The following is a 26,023-nucleotide window of genomic DNA, read 5'->3' as shown; positions in this document are numbered from 1 at the left end:
ATGTTAAACAACAGTGGTGAGAGTACACATCCCTGTCGTGTTCTTGATCTCAGGGGGAAAGCTCTCAGTTTTCTCCATTGAGGATGATATTAGCTGTGGGCTTTTCATACATGGCTTTTATGATGCTTAAGTTTATTCCTTCTATCCCAACTTTCTTGAGGGTTTTTATAAAGAAAGGATGCTGTATTTTGTCAAATGCTTTTTCTGCATCTGCATCCTGCATATGACGGGATCATACGGTTCTTACCCTTTCTTTTATTAATGTGATGTATCACACTGATTGATTTGTAAATATTGAACCAGTCCTGCAGCCCAGGAATGAATCCCACTTGATCATGGTGAATAATTATTTTTATATGCTGTTGAATTTGATTTGCTAGTATATTCTTGAGAAATTTTGCATCCATGTTCATCAGGATATTGGCCTGTAGTTCTCCTTTTTTTTGTGGAGTCTCTGGTTTGGGAATCAAGGTAATGCTGGCTTCATAGAATGAGTCCAGATGTTTCCCTTCCATTACTATTTTTTGGAACAGCTTTACATGTTGGTAGAATTCCCCAGGGAAGCCATCCGGTCCAGGACTCTTATTTGTTGGGAGATTTTTGATAACTGATTCAATTTCTTCACGAGTAATGGGTCTGTTCAAATTTTCAGTTTCTTCCTGTTTGAGTTTTTTTGGTGTGTGGGTGTCTAGGAATTTGTCCATTTCTCCCAGGTTGTCCAGTTTGTTGGCATATAATTTTTCATAGTATTCTCTGATAATTGCTTGTATTTCTGAGGGATTGGTTGTGATAAATCCATTTGCATTCATGATTTTATCTGTTTGGGTCCTCTCTCTTTTCTTTTTGAAAAGTCTGGCTAGTTTATCAATTTTGTTTATTTTCTCAAAAAACCAACTCTTTTTAAAAAAATTTTTTTATTTTTTTATTTTTGAGATAGAGAGAGACAGAGCATGAACAGGGGAGGGTCAGAGAAAGAGTGAGACACAGAATCTGAAACAGGCTCCAGGCTCTGAGCCGTCAGCACAGAGCCTGATGCAGGGCTCGAACCCACGGACTGCGAGATCATGACCTGAGCCGAAGTTGGACGCTTAACTGACTGAGCCACCCAGGCGCCCCTCAAAAAACCAACTCTTTGTTTCATTGATTGTTCTACTGTTTTTGTTGTTGTTGTTTGGATTCTATATTGTTTATTTATGTTTCAATCTTTATTGTTTGTCTTCTTCTGTTGGGTTTGGGGTTTCTTTGTTGTTCTGCTTCTATTTCCTTTAGGTGTGCTGTTAGATTTTGTATTTGGGATTTTTCTTGTTTCTTGAGATAGGCCTGGATTGCAATGTATTTTCTTCTTAGGACTGCCTTTGCTACATCCTAAAGCATTTGGATTGCTGTGTTTTCATTTTCATTTGTTTCCATATATATTTTTTAATTTCTTCTTTAATTGCCTGGTTGACCCATTCGTTCTTTAGTAGGATATTCTTTAACCTCCATGCATTTGGAGGTTTTCCAAACTTTTTCCTGTGGTTGATTTCAAGTTTCATAGCATTGTGATCTGAAAGTGTGCATGGTATGATCTCAATTCTTTTATATTTATTAAGGACTGTTTTGTGATCCAGTATGTGATCTATCTTGAAGAATGTTCCATGTGCACTTGAGAAGAATGTGTATTCTGCTTCTTTAAGATGAAACGTTCTGATTATATCTGTCAAGTCCATCTGGTCCAAGGTATCATTCAGGGCCATTGTTTCTTATTGATTTTCTGTCTAGATGATCTGTCCATTGTTGTAAGTGGAGTATTAAGATCCCCTGCAATTATCACATTATTACCAATAAGATTGCTTATGTTTGTGATTAATTGTTTTATATATTTGGGTGCTCCTGAATTTGCTGCATAAACATTTATAATTGTTAGCTCTTCTGGATGGGCAGACCCCATAATTATCATATAATGCCCTTCTTAATCTCTTGTTACAGCCTTTAGTTAAAACCTAGTTTGTCTAATATAAGTATGGCTATTTCAGCTTTCTTTTGACTTCCAGTAGCAGAGATGGTTCTCCATCCCCTCACTTTCGATCTAAAGACCTGTCCTCAGGTCTAAAATACATCTCTTGTAGACAGCAAATAGATGGGTCTTGTTTTGTTTTGCTTTGTTTTGTTTTATCCATTTTGATACCCTATGTCTTTTTGATTGAAGCATTTAGCCATTTACATTCAATGTTATTTTTGAAAGATATGGGTTTAGAGTCATTGTGTTATCTGTAGGTTTCATGCTTGTAGTGTTGTCTCTGGTCCTTTGTGGTCTTTGCAACATTACACTTACAGAGCCCCCCCTCTGAGGATCTCTTGTAGGACTAGTTTAGTGGTGATTAAATCCTTCAGTTTTTGTTTGGGGAAACCTTTATCTTTCCTTGTATTCTGAATGACAGGCTTGCTGGATAAAGGATTCTTGGCTGCATATTTTTCCTATTCAGCACATTGAAAATTTCCTGCCACTCCTTTCTGGCCTGCCAAGTTTCAGCAGATAGGTCTACTACTACCCTTATGTGTCTACCTTTGTAGGTTAAGGCCCATTTATCTCTAGCTGCTTTCAGAATTCTCTATCTTTGTATTTTGTTTCACTACGATATGTCATGCAGAAGATTGATTGAAGTTATGTTCAAGGGACTTCTCTATGCCTCCTGGATTTCAATGTCTGTTTCCTTCCCCAAATTGGGGAGTTTCTCAGCTAAGCTTTGTTCAAGTACACCTTCAGCCCCTTTCTCTCTATTTTCTTCTTTTGGAACTGCTATGATATGGATATCGTTCCATTTCATTGATCACTTAGTTCTCTAATTCTCCCCTCTTAATCCAGAATGTTTTTTATCTCTTTTTATCAGCTTTATCTTCTTCCATAATTTTATCTTCTATTTCACCCATTCTCCCCTCTGCCTCTCAATCCTCCCTGTCACTTCCTCTAGTTTATTTTGCACCTCATTACAACATTTTTATTTTATTTTTAAAACATTTATTTACTTTTGAGAGATAGAGACAGAGTGCAAGCAAGGATGAGGCAGAGAGAGAAGGAGACGCAATATCTGAAGCAGGCTCCAGGCTCTGAGCTGTCAGCACAGAGCCTGACATGGGGCTCAAACTCATGAACCATGAGATCATGACCTGAGCCGAATTTGGACACTCAACCGACTGAGCCACCCAGGTGCCCTGACATTTACAGCATTTTTAAAGTCATCATGACTATTTTTTAGTTCCTTGATCTTGCAGCAATATATTCTCTGATGTCTTCTATGCTTTTTTCAAGTCCAGCAATTAATCTTATGACTATTATTCTAAATTCTTGTTCAGTTAAATTGTTTATATCTGTTTTGAGCAATTCTTTAGCTGTCATTTCTTCATGGAATTTTTTTTTTTTAAGGAGAATTCTTCCCTTTTGTCATTGTGGCTAGTTTTCTGTCCATTATGTGTTTTAAAAACTTGTTACGTGCACTGTACCTGCCAGCACTACTATATTAAAGAGGGGTCATACACCGTCCAGGGCCTGGCCCTTCAGGAGGTGTTTTTTGGAAAGTGTTACTTGCTCTCTGTTGTGACTTTGGTTACTTTATGTCCCTACTAGTAGTGATGTTTTAGACCCTCCACCAGGTGTGTTTTGATTTGTTTGTTGAAGTAGCCCTGGAAAGGAAAATGAAGAAAAACAAACAGAAAACAAACATGCAAACAAACAAACAAACAAAACCAGAAGCACCAGCTACAAGTAAATAACAGGGTGGAGGCAGTGCTGATGGAAGAGGCCTTATCCCATACAAAGAGAGAAATGACAGGGGCAGGGAAAAAGAAAAAAATAAACATTGACCAGAAAAAGAAACTATACGGCTTAATCCTGAGAAAGAGAAAGGAAAATAAAGAAGGAGGCAGGGAAAAAGAAAAGAAAGTTGTCCAGACAGAGAAACCATATGGTTTAATCCAGAGAGAGAGTAAAATAAAGAAGGAGGCGGGGGAAAAAGAAAAGAAAATTGACCAGACAGAGAAACTATATGGCTTAATCCAGGGAGAGAGTAAGGAAAATAAAGAAGGAGGTATAGAACATGTATCAAGATAATGGATTAAATACGTCTGCTTAAACAAACCAACAACCAGAGTAACCAGACTAGAGGGAAGAAATAAGAAGGAGAAAAGGAAGAATATATCTGTATAATAAGAACTGTCCAAGAATCAAGCCAGGCAATCCAACAGTGCTGGTCTGGAGGCGGGGCCGTCTGGTTCCTCAGCGTCAACCTCTCGCAGACATACGTAGTTACCAGGCGCAGAGGGGCGTGGCTAGGTGTAGGCGGTCCCGCGTCCACTGTGGGCCTGCTGTCCTTTCCCTGAAGCCCGCCTTGTTGGTGATGGGGAGAAAAATGGCGACACCCCAGTCTCTCCACCACAGACCGGGTGTCCCAAACCACTCTGTTCGACCTGTCCTCACTGTGCCGCAGGCGCAAATGAGGTGGTTTGTGTTGCTTCGCTGACTCCTGTGCCTGGCACTTGTCTGGGATTCAAACTCTCGCTCCACGCGCCCTGGTACTGGGGAAGCACCTCTGCACCACCCAATAAGTGGTCCCTGGCTGGTGGGCGCAGGCAGGCTTTGTCCTGTCCCACAGCACTCCGGTGAGGGGATCGCTGTCTTCCACTGCAGATTGCGCCCCTGACCTAGCCACGGAGCCTGGGGCTGGCTCCCCTCCCCCCAAGGTGCAGCCAGCCCCAGACCAGAGAAAGCCCCTCAGTTAGAGATTGGATCTTTCTCCATCCCTGTCTGGTTTTTCTCTTGTCCAGGTACAGTCCTATGCTTCCCCAGCCTCTCTTTTTCTTCCCTCTGTCTCTCCGCAGAAGGGGATCCTTCCCCTCCATTCGTTTTCTCTCCGGTTCTCAATCACGCACCTATGGCCCATCGGATTGTCCCAGTGGGTCCCTGGAAGCAGGTGTCTTTTTGCCTCCCAAGCCCTTTGCCTCCCGAACCCAAAGTCTTTTGGTTTCAACCCTGCTTTGTTTGAGACGAGGGAATTTCGGATCCCCCTACTTCTTCGCCATGTTAGCCCCTCCTCCCTCGCCATTCTCCCTTTGACAGACTTTTGGTTTGTTCATCACTTTGCTGATGTAAGCAATGCTGTAACACACATTCTTGTTCAAATGTGGGTGTTTCTCTAGATTTAATATCGCAGGAAAGATACACTTTAGGAAAATTTAATACACACTGCCATAGTACTACCCAAAGAGGATGAACTGTCCCAGTATGGCTCACAAGCCATATGCAAGGTTGTTGGTGTAGAGCTTCTCTGTGAAAGTCTGCAATCTTCAGAGACCAGGCAAATTTTCTGGTATAAACCTTCCAACAACATCGTAAAGTCTTACGGATTTATCCTCACTTATGGATTTTGCTTTGCAGAATTCTTGAGCTTGATTTGATTGTCAGAGATGATGATGGAAATATCTTGGACCCTGATAATACCAGCGTCATCAGCTTGTTCCATGCGCATGAGGAGGCGACTGATAAAATCACAGAGCGCATCAAGGAAGAATTGGTGAGCTTTGTAAAATAGCCTTTAGCCAAGTGAGGCATTATTTAGCATATCATAAACTTAAAATAATAGGCTAATTAACTAGAGTGTATATTATTCAAGGAGACATCTGTCCTATGACCTGAGATGATCAGTAGCCATTTGCATTTTATTGTTTTGGTACTTGGGACTGTAATTCATTCTGCATCCATCCCACAGGTAGTTTAATGCCAGGCAAGTTTCCTGTTCTCATGGAGCTTTTATATTCCAGAGAGGAGAAAAGAAAAAGGCAATAAAAAGTAAACAAACAAACAAACAAATTAATTCCAGATGGTGATAAGTCTCTAAAAGACAATAAGCTAGGGTTCTGTGAATCATAGTGCATCAAGAGCTATTTTAAAAATGTACCATCAAGAAAGGCATCTCTCAGAGAAGACATCTGAGTTGACACTTGAATGATGTGAAGTCACCAGGCCTGGGAAGATCTAGGGGCAAAGTGTTCTATGTATAGGGAACAGTAAGTGAAAAGGTCCTGAGGTAGGACTGTGTTCTGAAGTTTCAAGGAGTAGAAAGGCCAGTGTTGATGGTGCATGCTGAGTCATTGGAGAGGGTAGGCAATGATTTGGAGACATAGGGAGCAGTAGCCAGATCTCACAAGGCCCAAGGCATCATGGAGAAGAGTTAAGATTTGTTATTCCAAGTGTGGTAGAAAACTGACAAAAGATTTCAAGGGAACGTAATTTTATTTTTCAAGGTTAACATACTCTGATTTATGATTAAAAAATCATTTTAGCCACTGTGTATTATTTGAAAGAAGGTTTATTTTTAGCTCTATTGAGATAATTTTCACAGAATGAAATCAATTCATTATAAACTATAGTCTACTGAATCTGGCTAAAATACAGTGCTGAGTGAACTCCACCACGATCAAGATCTCAACAGTTGCATCACATTGAAAGTTTCTTTGAGTCCTCTTACAGTTGACTCCTTTCCCTAGTCTCCAGCTGCAGGCAGTCCCTAATTTGTTTTTTTGTGACTACACTTTTGCCTTTTCTGTAGTTAAATCGTATGGTTTTTGTGTTTGAATTAAAAAAAATTTTTTTTTTTAGCGTCTATTTATTTTTGAGACAGAGAGAGACAGAGCATGAACAGGGGAGGGGCAGAGAGAGAGGGAGACACAGAATCTGAAACAGGCTTCAGGCTCTGAGCTGTCAGCACAGAGCCCGACGCGGGGCTCAAACTCACAGACTGTGAGATCATGACCTGAGCTGAAGTCGGATGCTTAACCGACTGAGCCACCCAGGCGCCCCTTGGTTTTTGTGTTTGACTTGCTTTACTCTGAATGGTGATTTTAAGGTTTGTGTCGTGGTATATATTATTTTTCCCTTTTTATTGCTGAGTTGCCATACCATTGACCAGTTGTCCATTTTGGGCAGGTGGGTTGTTTCCACTTGGGGGTTATTTTAACTAGTACTGCTATGAACATTTGCAAACACATGTTTGAATGTACAGTTTCATTCTCTTCGAGTAATACCTGACAGTAGGATTGCTGGATCCTATGATACGTGTATGTTCCACTTATAAAGATTCTGCCATACTTGTTTCCAGAAGGGGCATACAATTTTGCATCCCCATCAGTAGTATATGAGAGAGTTCCAGTAGCTCTGCATCCTGTCAACACTTGGTGCTGCCATTCTAGTGCTTGTGTGATGGTATCTCATCGTGGTTTTAATTTGAATTTTCCTGAATAACTAGTGAAGTTGAGCATCTCTTTATGTGCCTACTGGCCATGGCCATTTGTAATTTTTTTTGTGTGTGTGAAATGTCTGTTCAGATGTTTTGCCCATTTTAATTGGGTTGATTTTCTCATCGTTGAGTTGTAAGAATTATTTGTGTATTCTAAATATGATTGTATGTTTGTATATTCTATATACAAATTCTCTACCAGATATATGTTTTTGCAAATATATTTTCCCAGTCTGTGCCTCCCCTTTTCATTTTCTTAAATGCATCTTTCAAACAGCAGAAGTTTTTAGTTTCAATGGAGACCATTTAAGCATTTTTTGAAAAAGTAATTTGTGATTTTTATGACACTAATTTTATGATGAAGGCTGGGTAAATAGTACTATTTCCCAAAATGAGAAAATCAAGGCCAAGAGAGTCAAAGTGACTTGGCTCAGATTACAGAAGCTTTTGGTTGTAGACCTGGTTATAATGCAGAAATCTTCAGGCTTGCGTCCTCAGTGGTGCGGGGCTAATTTTCTCTACCTTCCTCCTTTTTTCCTGCCACCTCTTAGTCAAAAGACCAGCCAGATTATGGAATGTATTCCCGGATCTCCTCATCCCCCACCCACAGCCTCTATGTCTTTGTGAGAAACTTTGTGTGCAGAATTGGGGAAGATGCTGAGCTTTTCATGTCTCTCTATGACCCCAACAAGCAAACTGTCATAAGGTAGGTGTGTTCAGTATTGCCTGACTTCTGTGTATATGGGAGGTTGGAGTTAGCAGAGTACAGAACATCCTTTTTATTCCCGCCATCACTTGTGGAGAAATTCCCACCTGGAAGAGAAACTGAGCCTGAAAATGTGGAAATAACTTTTTATAGGATGTACCAATCAGGTGGAAATATTACCACCAAATTTTTCCCATAGTGCGGTTATGGTTACACAGTAGGGTTTTGTAAATAGGTTTGTGATTCTGGAAAACAACCAGAGGTAATGAGATTCATACAGGTGGCATTGGATAGATTAAAATTCATACTTTTAAAATAGGAGATGGATAGGGGGATGGGTGAAATAGGTGATAGGGATTGAGGAGGGCACTTGTGATGAGCACAGGGTGATGTATGGAAGCATTGAACCACTAGATTGTGTACCTGAAACTATTGTAACACTGTGTGCTAACTAACTGGAATTAAAATAAAAAAAAAAAAACTTAAGTAAAAAATAAAAACAGAACAAAATAAAACAAACAAAAACAAAATAAAACACAACCAGAGTTAAGAAATGAGTGGTGAGGGCGGTACCAGGTTAAGAATGTGGGCTCTGAGATCTGCCTGAGTTCACATCCTGGCCCCACCATTTACTCTTTCTTAACCTCAGGCAAATTGTTCATCTTTCCTAGCCCTGAGTTGCCCATTTGCAAAATGTGAGAGCCAACCTCACAGGGTCATTTCTTTCAGACATCAGTGAGAAGCACAGAGCCTGGCACGTGGTGCTCCAAGAGGCTGTGGCTATTATTATTACTACTTTAACTGGTTGCTCTCGAGAACAGAGAAAGTAAGGGAACCTTCAGTGCCTCAGCTTGACGAAGTGAACACACCTTTGAGAATCTCCAGGGAGGAGACTCTGGTATACCTCTAGCCCCCACTACTAGGCCCCTGGCCCCTGCTTGTGGTTTAGACCATCCTTCCAGGTGGTGACCCTGCTGGTCTCCTCCATTGGGGTTTTGGGCCAATACATAGTCCCATATTTGAAGGCCCAGTTAACATATTGGAAGAAAGCTGGAGCATAATTTGTCTGCCTTTATGGAGAAAGTGGTGCCTCTCTAGCTTGGTTGTTATGATTAAATGAGACCATGTACAATGCCTAGTGAAGAGGAGTACTTTAGAAAATAATGGCTTTTCTGGAGACATTTGTGAAACATGGAGGGACTGTTCATCTAAGGAGAATGAACTGAGGTCTGTACATGATATCATTTAATTCCCTTTACTCCATGTCATTTGGGTGAGGAAATGAGGCTTGGGGAGGTCAAGTGACTAGTCCAAAGTCATACATATGTATTAATGGTGGAACTGAGATTTCTACTCAGGTCCATCTATCTAACTCCAAAGACAAGCTAGTTCCCACTTTAGTATGTCACCAAGGAAAGAGTTGTATCAAATATCCTGAATGGTTCTCATCAGAGTGTCAGCATTGTCATGGTAGAAAGCTACTCTTTATAGCAAACCTAAATCCCTAACATTAAAGAGTCAGCCTAATTCACTTAGTGGGCCTCAGTGAACACTGGAAGTGAGTGTCCCTTTTCCCTCAGAGCCCATCTTGAAATGGTCTGTGTGTCATAGGCCCCTTGCCATTCCCTGTCAGCTTTTCCCAAGGTGCCTGTGACAAAGATCCTGAAAGTACTCAGAGGACCCTTCCTGCCTCTCAGAAAACATGTTTCCTTATATTCGAACTGGCAAGGGTGCCTGGCCTACTGGCCTATCTAAGTGATGGATGACCTGAGCCAGCTCTGTAGAAGGAGGCAATGGATCAGTGACAAGGCAGCTCTGTTCCCTGATGTGCCATACAGGATGATACGCTCAATGGGGCATGCCTGAGTGATGTCTCTGAGAGTGCCAGATATACAGGGAAGCCCTCAGGAAACTGAGAGATGAGGAAGAGAGGGAACAAAAAGGGCAAAAACCAAAAGAAAAAAAATGAGAGAGAGAGAAGTAGAAAACAAAGAAAGATGAGAAGAGGCATGATACAAGAAAGGGGCAGGGGAACTTGAAAGCACTCCCTATGTCATTCTGACTCTGGACAGCTGTTTTTTCCGTAAGAAATCAATCTTCTCCCCTCTTACCAAGCAGGTTGACATAAATGAACCAAAGACAAGTTAGGGCATTCTCAGTGTGGCCCAAATGTGAACTGGGAACAATTTGGCTGAGACAGAGCTTTCAATGTTGGGATAAATCATGGTCCGATTCCAGTGGATGCTTAAAGAGAAGTTTGGGAAAGCTAAGGTAAATTTTTGTAGGACAAAAAAAAAGAAGCATCTTAGACATCAAGCCAGTGGCAAGGCTAATTTCAAAAAAAAAAAAGAAAAATCTTGAGGAGGAGTTGGGATGGTCCTCCCCTTCCTTGGAGGAGACTGTCATGTGCAATAGATCTTACCTGGCTCGGTGCCAGGTAGGCCTTTGGTCTTACCACCTAGTACTTGCTGAGCATGGATGGATAGGGCCAGCTCAGCCCTCTAAGTTGCTTTTCTTATTTATTGTATTTCCCCTAGAAGAAAATTGCTAGTGCCTGATGTTTAGACCTAACAGGCTGGTTCTCTGTTGGTCATGCTACATGTGATCAAAGGTCCTGGGAAATACCCAGGTATTTCACTGTGACATTCTGGAGATAACCAATGGGAAATAATAACAATTATTATTATTATTATTATTATTATTATTATTATTATTTTATTTATTTATTTTTTTGTATGGAACCTTGGAGGCTTCTTGGTTAGTTTGCTGAAAATTCCACTGAAATATTTAGAACTTACTAAGGAAAGAAAGAAAGAAAGAGACGAAGGGAAGGAGGAAGGAAAGAAAGAAGGAAGGGAGGAAGAAAAAAGAAAAACTACATTTAACTTGATTGAATTTTAACCAGTGGTTAATCTAGAGCTGTGTTCATTTTGTTATCAGTGCCATTTCCCCCTTGACCTTGCTTAGACTACTCTCATCAGTCTTCTAGAGGTGAGTAGAGAGAGAGTAACAAGACATCAGAGAGAACAAATCTCTAAAAACAAGGGACTTCCCTTAACTTTGTTAAATTCTTAATATTCTTTTTTAGGATGATTTGGATTTTGAGCTTTACTTTGTTTTTATCCTAATTCAAGATAATGGGCATTTATTTAACACTAACTATATATGCTCCTGTATGGCATGGCAAACCTTATGACTCAACTCATCAAACTACTAAGTTTCTCCTAATTTTCCCAGTGTGGCTGGACTGACTAGTATGTACCCCACAGGGTGGGTATGGTTGCTAGAAGATGTAAGATGGTAAATGATCATATGTCAGAATTGTGTGACTGCCCCTCCTAAAACCCTTCAGGGAGTATCCATTACTTTTAGGATCAAGTCAAAATCCTTGGGTGACCTACAAGGCCTACATGGTCTGTCCTCTCTAATTTTTCTCTTACCACTTTCCCCTTGGATCTGGTTTGTATTTATTTTTATCTTATCTTATTTTATTTTATTTTACTTTATTTTATTTTATTTTTTTGTTTATTTATTAATGTTTATTTATTTTTGAGAGACAGAGAGGCAGAGTGCGAGTGGGAAACAGGCAGAGAGAGAGGAAGACACAGAATCCGAAGCAGGCTCCAGGCTCTGAGCTGTCAGCACAGCTGAGCCTGACGCGGGGCTTGAACTCATGAACTGTGAGATCATGACCTGAGCCGAAGTCAGACACTTAACTGACTGAGCCCAGGCACCCCTTGGATCTGGCTTTTAGGTGCATCAAGCTCCATTCTGCCTCAGGGCCTTTAAATGCATGTTTGCTTTGCCTGAAACATTTCTCTTTATCTTTTCCTGACCGACTTTATTTACATGTCATATCCTCAGCAAAGACTTCCCTGAGTACCCAGACTAGGACAGACTTTTTTGATATACATTCTTGTAACACTCTGAACTTTGTTTTGATAGCACAATTGCATATAAATAGTTGTCACAACTGCATTTAGATAGTTATTTCAGTGTATCTCAGATAATGACTAAGGCCATCTTTGGCCCATCATACTGTGACATTCCATTCAAGAAAACAGTCCTATGTCCAATGGATCATTTTAAAAAATTCAAATCTTTATTCAGTCTTGAAAAGGGAATGAGATGAGAAGGGCAAATATATTCTTAATGTCCAGCAAAATATACCAAAATCCTTTCCTCCTCATCTCTTCCACTCTTAATAATGCTACAGAGAATGCTGCTTCTCTTCAAAAATATTAGGTACCTGGGCCAGAATTTGCTTAGCAAATGGGGGAGGGAAAGAGACTATGAATGCACACATGTTATTGATTCTTTGCCCCCTGTCTCTGTTAGTGGTGATCTCTTAGAGGGAGGGACCACATCTGTCTCAAACACTACCGTGTCTCCAGTAGCCAGCATGTGTCAGGCACACAGTAGAGGCTCAGTGAATATTTTTTCCAAAGCAGTGTTTAGCCCCAGGCAGTAACCAGTTGCCACTCTTCTTCCCACAGTGAGAACTACCTGGTGCGATGGGGCAGCAGGGGCTTCCCGAAGGAGATCGAGATGCTCAACAACCTGAAGGTTGTCTTCACGGTGGGTGTACATTCTTCTTGTAGCCATCTTCCACACTCACAAGGATACAATCTTGGAAGTAAGAGGCTGGCCACTTGATCAGGAGGGAGCATGACCTTGGGAAGGATTTGTGTTCTGGGCTTTCTGGAGAGATTCAGAACAGATGGGGGGCTGGGTGGGGGGGAGCGGGTGTTGTGTGCCCTAAAGAAGCTATTAGGGAGGTGGGTCTTCCCCTCTCTATATCTTCTTCCCTCTTTCTTTCTCACTCATGTGCACACTGAGAATACACACAGAGCGCTGTGTAAACAAGCACAGACTCCTTCCAGCAATAATGTCTGCGTGAACTAGATACAGCAGCTATTCTGATTTATCAGTAAATTCATTGGTTAATCTGAGTTCCTTTCTTTGGCTCAGACTTTCTAAAAACCTTTCTAAAATGTATCAGAAAAAAAAAAGAACTCCTAAGAACATTGGCTGCCTTGATAAATTGTATATTCTGAATAAAATTAAGTCATAGATGACTAAAGATCTTAATGGATCCCTGAGATCATTCTTCCAAAAACCAATACTTGCTGGGCAAGACACATGTAGAAATGTTGAAATCAATTGTTAGTTGGATGACTTATTTCTGAGAGTGAACCTGGCTTTTTAGTTGTGGGAAAGACAAACAGTGGAAATCAGAAGATAAGGGTTATTATTTTTAGCAAAGACTTTTCTCTTGTCCTATATCCATGAGGGTGTGTTAAGAGTGTTATCTTAAGATACCTAAGGATATTGGTGTTCTCTGCAAGATCCTTTGGAGAGAAGAGCATTTATGAGATTTTTCACTCTGATGCATGTGTTAGCAAGGAAAATTACAGAGGAGGAGTCAGGGAGGGATTTGGGCATTGGCCAAACCTATGAGTTTGATCCAGGAGTGACCGACATGCTACATTAACCTACGCTGCTCTACAATAATTTTCCAGTTACAGCCCATTAAGTGCAATGTCTCATGTTATGTCACAATTAGATTGGAGTGCAGCTGATTTATTTTGTTTGTTATTTCCTGAAAAATGGGCCAGAGGCATGGAATAAGATCAGAGTCCTAATTGCTTAGACAAAGTTTTCCTGGCATATATAAATGTGTCTCAGTCATGTTTATCTATTATTAGTTAGAAGGAGGAGCCTATTTATTTTCTTGATAAATAGGAAAGTCCCATAGGGCCTCCTGATTAAACCAGGAGACAGATGTTTCACGAGAAGGACAGGGACAGGGAATCAATCAGTGATTCATTTTGCAGAGAACCAATTCATGATGTAAACATGCAGGAAAGGGCATCGGTAAATTTGTGTCTCTCAATATTAATGAGAATGTGATTCTGCTTGCATGGAATTCTGCCTGGGCTGCTATGTCTTCTTCCCACAGCAAATGAACTTGGGAACCTTGGTTGACTGGTTTAACAGGCTGATATTTCTCTGTCTTGAAATGATGGAAGTCTTCATTTTGGGACAAGGAAAGTCATGATGCTCTAACTTCTTTTATTGATTCAAGATCAATTCAATGAGTACCTAACATGTGCTTTGTGCTAGGTATTGGGGATATAGCATTGAATAAGCTTATTGAACCTTTCTATCATGGTATGATGGGGGGAATTCGGAAAATAAATAAATGAGTAAATAAACAAGAAAATGTCAGAAGGCAATCCATGCAATGCAGATAATTAAAACAGGATGATATGATGGTGTTTGACTAGGACTTACTTTCAATTGGACATTGAGGTGATATTTAAGTTAGAGATGAGATGAGACTTGGCAGGTATGTGCCTTGCTGTCCTTATTTATTTTTCTCTGGATGTTAGCTCTTTCTAGTTTCTTCTTTGAGGGCAAAGCCCTAGGAGCTGGCACATGAGTCGGGCCAATGGTGAACTTCCCCTCTGTCTCTTTTATAAGCATTCAACCCCTTAGATCTGTAAGAGGAAGGCAGAATATACTACCAATTTCCCTAAGAATTTGCCCCCTTTGGGGGTTGTTGCTAACATACAGGAAACAAGACTGAACAATAAAAGGAGTACTAACGAATTACTAAATTGGGTGACACATGTTTTAAGTTTTATTGCACTGCCTCAACTTCCCTAATATGTCTGAGTTTTATAAGGTCAACGTAAAAATGAATTAGAGACACCACAAATTGGAACACAGTTCTGAGGAAGGATCACACATTTATACACTCTCCAGAGAGTAACAATGTGTTTGAGCATTTTGCTGTGCTTGCATAACATATTAAGATGGTCTGGGTGCCTGGCTGGCTCAGTTGGTTGAGCATCCAACTTTGGCTCAGGTCATGGTTTCAAGTTCATGAGTTTGAGCCCTGTGTCAGGCTCTGTCCTGACAGCTCAGAGCCTAGAGCTTGCTTCAAATTCTGTGTCTCCCTCTCTCTCTGCCCCTCCCCCTCTTGCACTATCTCTCTCCCTCTCTCTCTGTCTCTCTGTCTCTCTCTCAAAACCCAGGCACCCCTATGTTTTTAAGTTTATTTATTTATTTTGAGAGAGACAGAGACATTGTGAGTGGGGGAGGGACAGAGAGAGGGAGAGAGAGACTCCCATGCAGGCTCTGCACTGTCAGCATAGAGACTGATGCAGGGCTTGAACCCAGAAATCTATGAGATCATGACCTGAGCTGAAATCAAGAGTCATACACTCAACCGACTGAGCCACCCAGTCACCCCAGCTTAATTACCTCTTGGAAGGCCCTATCTCCAAATACATTTTCAGGTTCTGGGAGGTTAGGACTTCAACATATGAATTCTGAGGGGACATAATTCATCCCATAACATCTAGGGAGGATCCTTTAGGTGCCAGGGTCTTTGTGACTCTGGAATGCCTCTGAAAGATACCAAACTAGATGTTTCAAAAATATGAAAATTTCTAATGAGAGGGGGGAAGTAATTAGGGATGAAAATCATTATAAGGGAAGCAAGCCTCGAGCTCTTAAGGTTGGAAAGGAATTGGATATATAGAGGAGTAAGAGGTAAGTATTTGAGGCAGAGGTGTGGACAGGGGGCTTAGGAAGAAAGATTGAATCGAAAGTGAGCTTGTGTGTTTGTGGAGCAGTAGCGGGATCTTTGTGACAAAAATAGAGTACTTACATGCAGAGAATAGTGGGGAATTGGTCAGGTAGGACAGCTGGAAATATATTATGTCTGGGATCTTTCACGTCAGCTGGGGAAGATTAGCACTAATAGGGTAGGAAATAGGGAGCTATTAAGGTTGTTTCGGGGAGAGAAATTAAATAATGAACATGGCTTCTAAAGATGAGTTTTTCAGGGATATCAAAGTGGTTGGGAGGAAGGAGGCAGACAGGCCAGAGAAGAGGCTTTCCAACCATCTGCATGTAAGATAATTGGGATCTCAAATTCAGTTGCCAATAGGGCAAGGCAGAAAATACAAATGAGTGGCTGAGCTTCCTTAGCCAGAAAGCCCTCTTCTCCCCTAACTTTCCTCTCCCCTTGCCCAGTAGAGAGACTTTGAGGAGAGTCAGAGAGCAGATGTCCATTCCCTCAGCAGGTGAAAGGACAGCCCTTGTATCAGTCAGAGTTCTCCAGAGAACCTGAACCAATAGGATATATATGTAGGTTTATTCAAAGGATTTGGCTCACAGGATTGTGGGGACTGGCAAGTTTGAAATCTGTAGGGCTGGCCAGCAGGCCTGAAATTCAGGCAGGATTTCTTTATTACCGTCTTCAGGCACAACTCGTCCTTCACTGGAAAACCTCAGGTTTGGGTGCTAGAGGTACAACAGCGAATAAGGCCTCAAGGCCTTCAGCTGATAGGATGGGGCATATCTACATTATGTATGGTAACCTCCTTTACTTAAAGTCCATCGATTATAGATGTTAATCGGGCCTACGAAATACCTTCACAGAAGCATTTAGACTAGTGTTTGACCAGGCAACTAAGCACCATGGCCCAGTCAAAGCTGGTGCATAAAATGTGGCCATCACGGGGGCGCCTTGGTGGCTTAGTCAGTGACTTCAGCTCAGGTCATGATCCCAAGGTTTGTTTTGTGGGGCTGAGCCCTGTGTTGAGCCCCATGTTGGGCTGTGAGCTGACAGTGTGCAGCCTGCTTGGGATTCTTTCTCTCCCTCACACTCTGCCCTTCCCCTGCTCACTCGTGTGCATGCTCTCTCTCTCTCTCTCAAAATAAATAAATAAACTTAAAATAAAATTAACCATCACAAGCCTGAAGCAGGAAGGTGTGGACTACATTGGGACCATGTTTTGTCTCCAGAAACTCTGCACACCCCCATGCTCTTCTTTCCACACCATACACACTGAGAGCCTGGGGATGGCTGCTTTGCCTGGACCCTGGCTCTTATGTGAGCTGACAGGCTATTCCCAGTGCATATGCCTATATGAGGATTAACTTGGAGGAAAAGCAGCTATTCCCTAGTGAGGCCAGGCCCAGGATTCTCTGCTCGGACACCAACAACGTGCCTTGATCCCATCTGGAAGGGGGTTCCAAGAACATTGAAGCTTTTAGATTTGAGCAGGACACCCAGATACTGAGGTGACCTGGGTGGTTTTCCCTCCCGTGTATCTTTCTAATGGGGAGAGAGATATTTTGTGGTAGTTAGGTTTATGGACTTTGGTGTTAGAATGACTGGACAGTGTCTCCAAGGACTAAGGTCATGACCTCTGGAAGCCCCTTGTCTTCTTCGTGTCTCAGTTTCCCCCTCTGTAAAATGGGGTGCAAAAACAGTATCTACTTGAGAGAGTTGTTAAGGATCAAACAAGATGATGGCATGTGAGAAATACAGCACCGTGCAGGACACATTAGTGTAGTTCACCGGTTTCAGTGTTCTTCCTTCATGGCACACACCTGAGGGCACTCAGCTGTCCCCCTTGAAGTTAGCTGCGGCTGCCTGCCTTGCTTTGGCCATTGAAATGCAAGCCAAAGTGATATGCCTTGTCTGGGTGGAGGCTTTAAGACCAAAAGGTGATTCGCCACATTTCCTTCCCCTGCTGTGAGGACAGTGGAAGCACCTGTTCTGAGGAGATGGCTAGCCTGTCAGCTAGAGGCCCAGGGTGGGTAATTGAGCAAGGTGGGAGAGGAGTGGGTGGGGGGCAGCTGTCTGCATTTGGCATTCAGCCTGAGCTAGAAGTAAACTTCTGTTGTCTTATAAAGCTCTGAGATGCTGGGATTACTTGTGCCACAACAACCCATTCCTGATTGATATACATACGTCAGGTGCTCAGTGAATGTAACTATCGGGAGCTTTCCCTCTTCCTTTGGCCTTCTCCCTCAGTAGTGCTGAGTGGTGATGAGACAAATGAAGTCATTTGTAGCAAAAGCTATTTTGGATCCATCAGCTGGCATATAGGAAATGTTGCCTGTATGACTGATATTGTACTTCTATCCTCTTCTCATTGGTTTGAAATTGAAGAATGGGGATTGAACACCAGAGACCTGTCACTCAGTTTCCTTTCTAGAACTTTCTAAAACTCACAGTTCTTATCTATGGAATGGGTGTATTGTCTTGTTTTCAGCCTTTCCTGTGACTAATTGTATGACTGGTCCTTGTACACTAAGTGCTAAGTACATCTGCCCCAGAATTTGCTATCACTAGGCTTCCTTTTCTACTTCTTTAGACACATGGTAACTATTAATTTCCTGCCCTACAGGACCTCGGAAACAAAGACCTCAACAGGGATAAAATTTACTTGATTTGTCAAATAGTCCGAGTTGGGAAGATGGATCTCAAGGATACTAATACAAAGAAGTGCACGCAGGGACTGAGACGGCCCTTTGGGGTTGCAGGTAATGACATACTACATACCATTAACTTTTACTGGAGTGCACATTTTATATGGCTGAATTTTAAAGATTCTTTCTTTCCCTCTCCTTCTTGCCCTCCCCACCAAAAAAAAAAAAAAAAAAAAATTTATACCAGACAGCTCCTAATACCTACATTTCTGGTGACTAAATAAAAATAATTGGTGGCTAAATCTAGATTTATGATGAAGGCAGTGAATAATGGATTCCTCGTGTCTGCAGCAGAGTGTTGGGAGAGCATTGCAGTCTGAACATTTGGCGCCTTTGCTCCCCAGCGTGGTGAAGGAGGAACAGTTCGGGTGGGATCTAATTATGAGGCACAAATCACTTTTTAAAAAATATCCAGGACAGGAAATGCAGTTACACAGAATGAGTCACTGGCCACACATCTAAATTCTAGATGGAAGTGGACGTTTGGAGAGTTGGTGTGACCAAATGAGGTTGCTTTAGAGCAGCCTCACCTCCTCATTTTTCTCCAAGCCTTAGCTCTCTCTCGGGGTTTCCAAGGCTTCATCATTCTTTAACCACTTTTATGGTTTTTGTTATATTTAACTATAACTTGCAATATTATTTACCTAATATATTTTCTTTTAATTAGCCCACTTTAAACTAAAGTACACTTTTTGGAAGACCATTTAAATACCTGTGAAAACAGCTATTTTATATGCCAGTTTTATTTCTTTTTATTAAAATATGCTTTTTTGTTTTTTGTTTTGTTTTGTTTTTTGGCTTTTTAGAATGAGAGAAAGTGCAAAAGAGCGGGGGGGGGGGAGGGGCAGCAGGAGAGAGAGAGAGAAAATCCTAAGCAAGTTCCAGTTTCAGTGTGGAACCCAACACCAGGCTCGATCCCCCAACCCTGGGATCATGACCTGAGCTGAAATCAGCAGTCAGATGCCCAAATAACTGAGCCACCCAGGTGCTCCTAAAATATACTTTTTAAATCATGTACCATTTATAATTCCTCTGTATCATCTCTAAACCCTGTGTTTCAGGTTCTTCGTTCAAGATACCCCGATCTGTAAGCACAAACCAGCTGGCTCTCCAACTAGTCCCCTGGCACTGCTTGCAAAGTGGTGGAGTAGATGAAGTTAGCTTATAATGACCTAACTGGTTTTTTTTAGCCTGGCATTGTTGCTAGCTAGATAGTTAGGTGACCTTGGCAAGCATTTTGCCCAGGGACTTAGTTTCATTATCTGCAAAATGAGAGACTTGGACCGATTGATCTGTGCCCTGCTCTGAAATGCTGATTGTATATAAGGGATATTCCTGACATCGTAGTGTCCCTGTTAAGGCAGTGAGGGTTCTTCAACCTTACCTCAATCCGTGCCTTTGTCCTCATCTGTAGTCTGCGTGCTCTTTTGGCTTCAGGTGAAAGCAATTTGATGTAACTGAAAGGTTCAGGCATAGATTGCTTCAGGCATAGCTGGATCCAGGAACTCGAATTTATATCTCATTATCTCTCAGCTCCTATGTCCTCTTGCTGACTTATTCTGAAGATGACCGTCCAGCTAGTTGGCAAAATGTGGGCCATCTGTTCCAAGCTTGCATCTTACCAGTTTAGTAATCTAGCGGAAAGAAAACACCTCTTTCCCGTTGGTTAGTAGAAGCCCCAGGAACATAAATGTAGGCAACATGCTCATTCCTGAAGCACTTACTCTGGGCATGGGGATGTGGTCCTCTGACTGGACAAGTCATATGAACAACTCTGGAGCCAGAGGGAAATTGCTACACCCAAACCATGCTCACTGAGAATGAGCTAGGAGGGGTGTCTGTTGATCACAGGAGTGGACAATGGATTCAAATAACAGTTCCCCTTCCTTCTGTCAACTCCCTGACTCCCCTCTTCAATTAAATGCAGTCATTGGCTGATTATTATCCAGACAGTTTTAATGAGCTTGAAGTGTTTGAGGTATTTCATGTCACTAGGGTTTTGGCTATATTTGACTAGCTGTTCTCCATGCCCCTCCCCTGCCCTCACCACCATTTCTATAATCCCCTCTCTAATTCAGGAGTTCTTCACCTTGGTTTTATGGGCCTTTAGTGGCTAATTTGAGGTGAAATTTCAGAGGGTCCAAGATCCCTCTGGAATTGCAGGGTTCAAAGATCCTGCAGTTAAGTATTTGTGCATATGAGCATGTTTATGAAAAGGGAGCAAGTAGATTTCATTAGATTCTCAGGTCCCATAGGGAGTCCTTGTGCTTGGGTTTTGTAGGCACAGTAGACACCCAATATATCTATGTCAAATCCAATCCTGCTTGTTTAATTTCATAGACACTCTTCTGATTCTTTTCTCTTGGCTTTGGCTAAACCACAGTCTCTTGGATATTTCTGTGGCCTACTGACCTCCCAACCTGCTTTGCCCAGAAGTGCTTGCCAGGTGCTACACATTATGAACCCTTGCTGTCTGAGTATTGTCTGATTTTGGCTTGCTTGCTTTTTAAGACTTTCTGACCCAACCTCTCTTATCCTATAGTCTCATCCCATTGATATCCCTTCCTGGGAGCAGGAGTGTGTAAGTCATTAATTCTTTTTTCTTTCTTTCTTTCTTTTTTTTTTTTTTTTTTTTTAGTTATGGACATAACAGACATCATCAAGGGGAAAGCAGAGAGTGATGAAGAAAAGCAACACTTCATTCCTTTTCACCCGTGAGAGATTTTCCATTTGTTTCCCTTCTTTTAAACCACACCCTTCCTCATTGAAGGCTGCTGGAAAGTAGGCTGTAATTCCCTGAGTTGGCGATGGGCCCATTGGGCCTCCCAAGAGGAGGGCCGTAAAAGAACGAGTGTGTCTCTGTGCCAAGGCACTTGAGACCAACCTGCTTTTCACATATTCGTTCATCAACTGTTCTGTATTTGACAGAGTTTGATTGACATCTGGCAGAGGGCTGGGCACTGCAGTAGGCATGGGGCATGAAGTGGTTAATAAGATAGACGTGGCCCGTCTTCTTGGATCTTATACTTTAGGGAATTAAAATATATTTTGGGGAATATTTTGGGGAATTGATGGGGAATTAAATAATCAACAAAAGATTAATGCATTGATTACAAGTAATACAAGAGCCATGACTCTGTGAAGCAATAACATATCAAGAACACAGAACAGGGAATCATCACCTGGTTCTCACGGATGGAAATATCCATGACTTGAGAGGAGGGTAGTGAGGAGGGTAAATGTCCTTTTCCTGCTCTGAAAAGGTGTCTGTAAGAAAGCAGGACCTCCAGTTTGAGAATGTTGTCTTTACTCTGTTACCCCAAGGATGTCCAGGGAGTATGGTGTTTTGTTATTGGCAATGAGGTCAGTGACTCTCATTAAAGCCTTTGCCACCTTACTGAACAGATGTTCCTTTTGAGGGCTTGGGAATCCTTCCTTTCCAAGAGTCTTCTTAGGGAAAGAAAAATGGCCTCTACTTATAGCAATGATGTTCCCAAATCTCCGAGCCATGTTGCTTTGTGGCATTTCCTGATGGCACCTATGCTGTCTGAGCTGTAATGGGCAGTCTCACTTTTCACCTAAGGTGTATGGAGGGCCTGGGTGACTTTCTGGAACACATGGAACCACAAGGTGGGGACCTTATTGACAGTGCCGCATGAGCATTTTGTGCTTTCTTTTCCTTCCCAGAGTAACAGCTGAGAATGACTTCCTCCATAGCCTGCTGGGCAAAGTCACGGCCTCCAAGGGAGACAGTGGAGGGCAAGGTAAAATGCCACAATGTGCCCAGTGGACTGGGCTCTGTCTTGGGAGCTCTTGATTCTTTGGAAAACAGTTCAAAATCCTAAACCCTGGGAAACATAGCCTTCCTTCTAGACAGACCATTGTGAAGAATGGAAGCATGTGATCTATGGAGATGGAAACCACATCTCCTGAATCTGGGAGGCATGTCCTAGTGCCTAGAGGAAGAGGGGAACTGATATATCCTATCTCTTATGTGTCAGGCACTCTCATATATCTCCTTAATTGATTTAATTCTTCCCACATTCCTGTGAGATACGTGGTATCTACCTCACTTTACAGAGGCTAGGCTTAGAGAGGTGGGTTAGTTTGACAGAAGCTGACATTGCTAGAAGGCACCAGTGGGATTCAAACCCACAGATGTCTGGCTCCAGAGCCCATCTGCTTTCCACCTTCCTTCCTCCTGGGTTGGGTCACTGCTTCTGAGATTGTTTCTCTCTGCTTCCAGTGGTGTCCTCCAAAAGGAGCTCAAGGGAAGAAATGGTGGGGGTTGGGGGTGGGGGCAGCGAGATGAGAATACCTTGAAGTTGCCTCTTCATGGTGAGCGTTCCCTTCCAGGCCTCTGGGTGACCATGAAGATGCTTGTGGGTGACATCATTCAGATCCGCAAGGACTACCCACACCTGGTGGATAGGACTACTGTGGTGGCCAGGAAGCTGGGCTTCCCAGAGATCATCATGCCAGGTCTGGCCTTCTCCTGGGGTGGGGGAGATCTAGCTTGTCACATCCATTTTCCCTTTAAAAAGTCAACTCCTTACTTTTCTACTACATCTTTTCTGTTTCTTTCCCTGAAGGTAACCACTGGAAATGATTTTTGTATATCCAAAAATCTTCCATACATTCACATAATAAAGACAAACACATAAATATACACACATGTACTTTTTCCCCTCACAATGGGATCACACTTCATATGCTTTATATACCATTACTTTACATACTTTATATAGAGTTCTCTGATTTGCTTTATCACTTAATAATTTATCATGGACATTCTTTCTACTTTACTACACATTGAATAATTCTGTTCTTTTGGGGAGGATATGTCATTCTCTTAAATTTTTAAACTATTTTTTTTTTTTATTACCAGAGGACTCCATGCTCATTGTAAAATGTTAGAATAGCATGAAAGGGTATAAAGTGAAACGTTAAAAGCTCCCTCAAATCTTTGTCTCTAGAAGTAACTGCTATTAACATTTTCTGAACGTGTATATAATAAAAAAAATAAATAAATGAGATGATATAATAACATTCTTCTGAAACTTCCCTTTTCATCTTAATCCCGTCTTAGACTTGCATGCATAGCTGCTCTCACTTACTCCTCCTCCTCCCCACAGTGTATAGTGGTCCCCTAGGGGCCTGCCCTGTGGTTCATTTGGACCTGCTTTACCTGTGACATCAACTCCTTGTGCATTCCCCTGTGGGGCTTTCTGTTCTGATTGCCCCCCATTCCTGAACACCTCCTGACCCTCCTTCCGTGTTCCTTGGGGACTCGAAAAGGCACTCTATCTTCTGCACAGTGAAAGATTGTGTGGCTGACTGTGGTTGCTATTCATGGGCCACGATCAGCTCCATTGGAGCTTTCCTTTGCCTTTCCAGAAGGTGTCACTAGAGGATGGAAATTAAATGATTTTAATGGGGAGAAAAACAGCCAATTTTGACCATCCCGCCTACCTTTTTACAACTGATGTTCTGGCGTTCGTCCATCCCCTTTTTACCTATCTTCCCAGCCTCCCTGATGAGGAAGCAATGCTTTTTTCAAGCATGTCTGATCTTGATTTCATTAGTAGATGTCAAGGCAGGGCACTTCCTCTCAGGCCCCCACTCCCTGTGCTTCCCAGTCAGTGTCTCTCCTGCGGCACAGACACCAACTCTTGTCTCTCTCTCCCTCTGCCTGCAGGAGATGTCAGGAACGACATCTACATCACTCTCTTACAAGGAGACTTTGACAAGTACAACAAGACCACACAGAGGAATGTTGAAGTGATCATGTGTGTGTGTGCAGAGGATGGCAAAACGCTACCTGTAAGGGCCCCTGCTGCTGTCCCGGGTGCCCCGGCCACCATGGGTGCTTCTGTTTTCAAAGATTTGCTTTTCTCATCCCAATATGCTAACTCCCAAGAGCCTTTGGGATGCCTTGAGTAACATGATCTACACCTTTAGAGCTTGGTTAGCATACTGGCCCATAGTAAGACCTTGTATCGTGTTGTCTTTTACATCAAAGCAGTTTTTCAATGTCTGTCTCTCTCCTTTCATAATCCCTTTTTCTTTTTTCTATTTCCTTTTTTTTTTTTTTTTTTGCTTGACCTCAGCTTATAGGTCCGTTTTTTTGCTGTTAAAATGTTGTTCACATTGAAACTTGAGCTGGTTTATTCAGGCAAAATCCATGACAAGAAAAAGGATCAATACAGAGCCTTGGGCTAGTGTGGAGACTCAGGATGGCCTCAAAACAGACATTCCCAACACTTAATCCAACTCCCTAGTGCTCAGCTAGAATTCTGGTGGAAAGCCTTATTCGTAAATTGGTCTCCAGAGGGCCAACACAGTGTATTCAAGAATGCAAAGCACATTGCTATAAATATTTATACAGCATATGTCCTATATAATATTTGTCATGTGTGTTTACATTTATTTACTTATATTTCCTCAAAGGTTGTCAGCAATTGTGTCCAGTGTGTGGGAGGGCTCTGCTTCTCCATTTCTCCTTTTGGAGTACTGAGCTGAAAATAAAATCAGCTCTCAGCAGCAGTTTCAGCGTGGGCAAATATTCCTCTTAGGCCACAGTAGGTGATTAGATAGCACAGTACCGTGGGGGCGTTGAGTATTGATAAGTCATCTGCTCTAGCCTTGGGGCCTGGGGCTCAGGCAGATATTTCTACCCTCTACCTAAGAACATAAATGGCATTCACAGGGGAATTACTACGTGCCAGGCACTGGGATAAGTATGATGCATTGCCATTATTATCCCCATTTTTACGGGGGTGGGGGCAACTAAGCCTTCAAGTGAAACTGCTTTTCTAAGTACATAAGTACTAAGTACTTTTCTAAGTACATACATAAAGTTAGTATATGGTAGGGATGGGGTTTGGTTCCGGTTTCAGGCCCTCTTAAATACTTCACTATAATGCCTAACCATTAAAAAAAATCCTCCAGTTTATTTCTTATATCAAAAAATGATGCTAATAACCACTTCTTTCAAATTCTGGGAAGATTAATAATTATTTTTTAAATTTAAAGAAAGCCCCAATTGTCTTTTTTGTTGGTAAAGACTGGCCCCATTAATTAATATCTAGTTGAGCAAAAATTCAAGTGTTTAAATCATCCTCTTCTTGTTGGTTCTGAAAAGTAAAATAAGTGAGAGACATTTTGCTCAAAAGATCACAAAAGAAGAGCGGAGGGCTTTTATCTGAAAGGGAAATTGCATTTCACGAATGTATAGACCATTGCTTTGAAGTTATTTTTATCCGACTACCTGTTGAAGAACTTTTAAACCTCAGCTTCATTTTTAAAAACACTGATATTCTCACCTTCAGTGTTGTCAAAGGACAAATTAGAAGGAACATTTAGCAGGAATGCAGGCATTGAATCTTGCTCCTGAACCATTCTTCTACCTCTGCCACCCTTTCCAGTCACACCCGACCAGGCTGCGCAAACACGCTCATCAAAGATGAATATATAAGCAGGTATTCTGGGGGCTGAAATGGAGAGGTAACTATGGGGCACGGTGATAATTTGCAGTTTCCTCTATTAGGGAAGTTATGGGGGAGTTCAGTTGACTGACTATTGAAAATTGCTAAGGAAGCCTGTGGGAGGCTGTTCTTTCTTTATTTGCAGAAATAAATATTACTGCCTAATTAAGTGTCAGGCAGCACACTCAAATACTTTTGATACTGGTGGGTTCCTGTGGAAACAGTTGCCTTCAGAGGTATCTATTTCTTTTCCCGCTGCAAGT

General features: G+C 41.9%; 1 protein-coding gene across 2 annotated transcripts in view; it reads left to right on the top strand.

Annotated features, from left to right (window-relative positions):
* Positions 1-26,023, top strand: part of DOCK2 (dedicator of cytokinesis 2) — a 413,468-nt gene that overhangs the window by 41,706 nt on the left and 345,739 nt on the right. For both annotated transcript variants that reach the window (XM_042947072.1, XM_042947066.1), the window contains exons 7-14: positions 5,411-5,546; positions 7,820-7,974; positions 12,471-12,552; positions 18,192-18,327; positions 20,912-20,987; positions 21,961-22,037; positions 22,630-22,755; positions 23,972-24,096. In XM_042947072.1, coding sequence (XP_042803006.1) covers positions 5,411-5,546; positions 7,820-7,974; positions 12,471-12,552; positions 18,192-18,327; positions 20,912-20,987; positions 21,961-22,037; positions 22,630-22,755; positions 23,972-24,096 — 913 coding nt within the window. The remainder of the gene's footprint in view (positions 1-5,410; positions 5,547-7,819; positions 7,975-12,470; positions 12,553-18,191; positions 18,328-20,911; positions 20,988-21,960; positions 22,038-22,629; positions 22,756-23,971; positions 24,097-26,023) is intronic.

The sequence above is a fragment of the Panthera leo genome, chromosome A1 (assembly GCF_018350215.1).
Source record: "Panthera leo isolate Ple1 chromosome A1, P.leo_Ple1_pat1.1, whole genome shotgun sequence".
NCBI lineage: Eukaryota > Metazoa > Chordata > Mammalia > Carnivora > Felidae > Panthera > Panthera leo.
The sequence above is the reverse complement of the archived record's forward strand: the minus strand, read 5'-3'. Positions and strand labels throughout refer to the sequence as shown.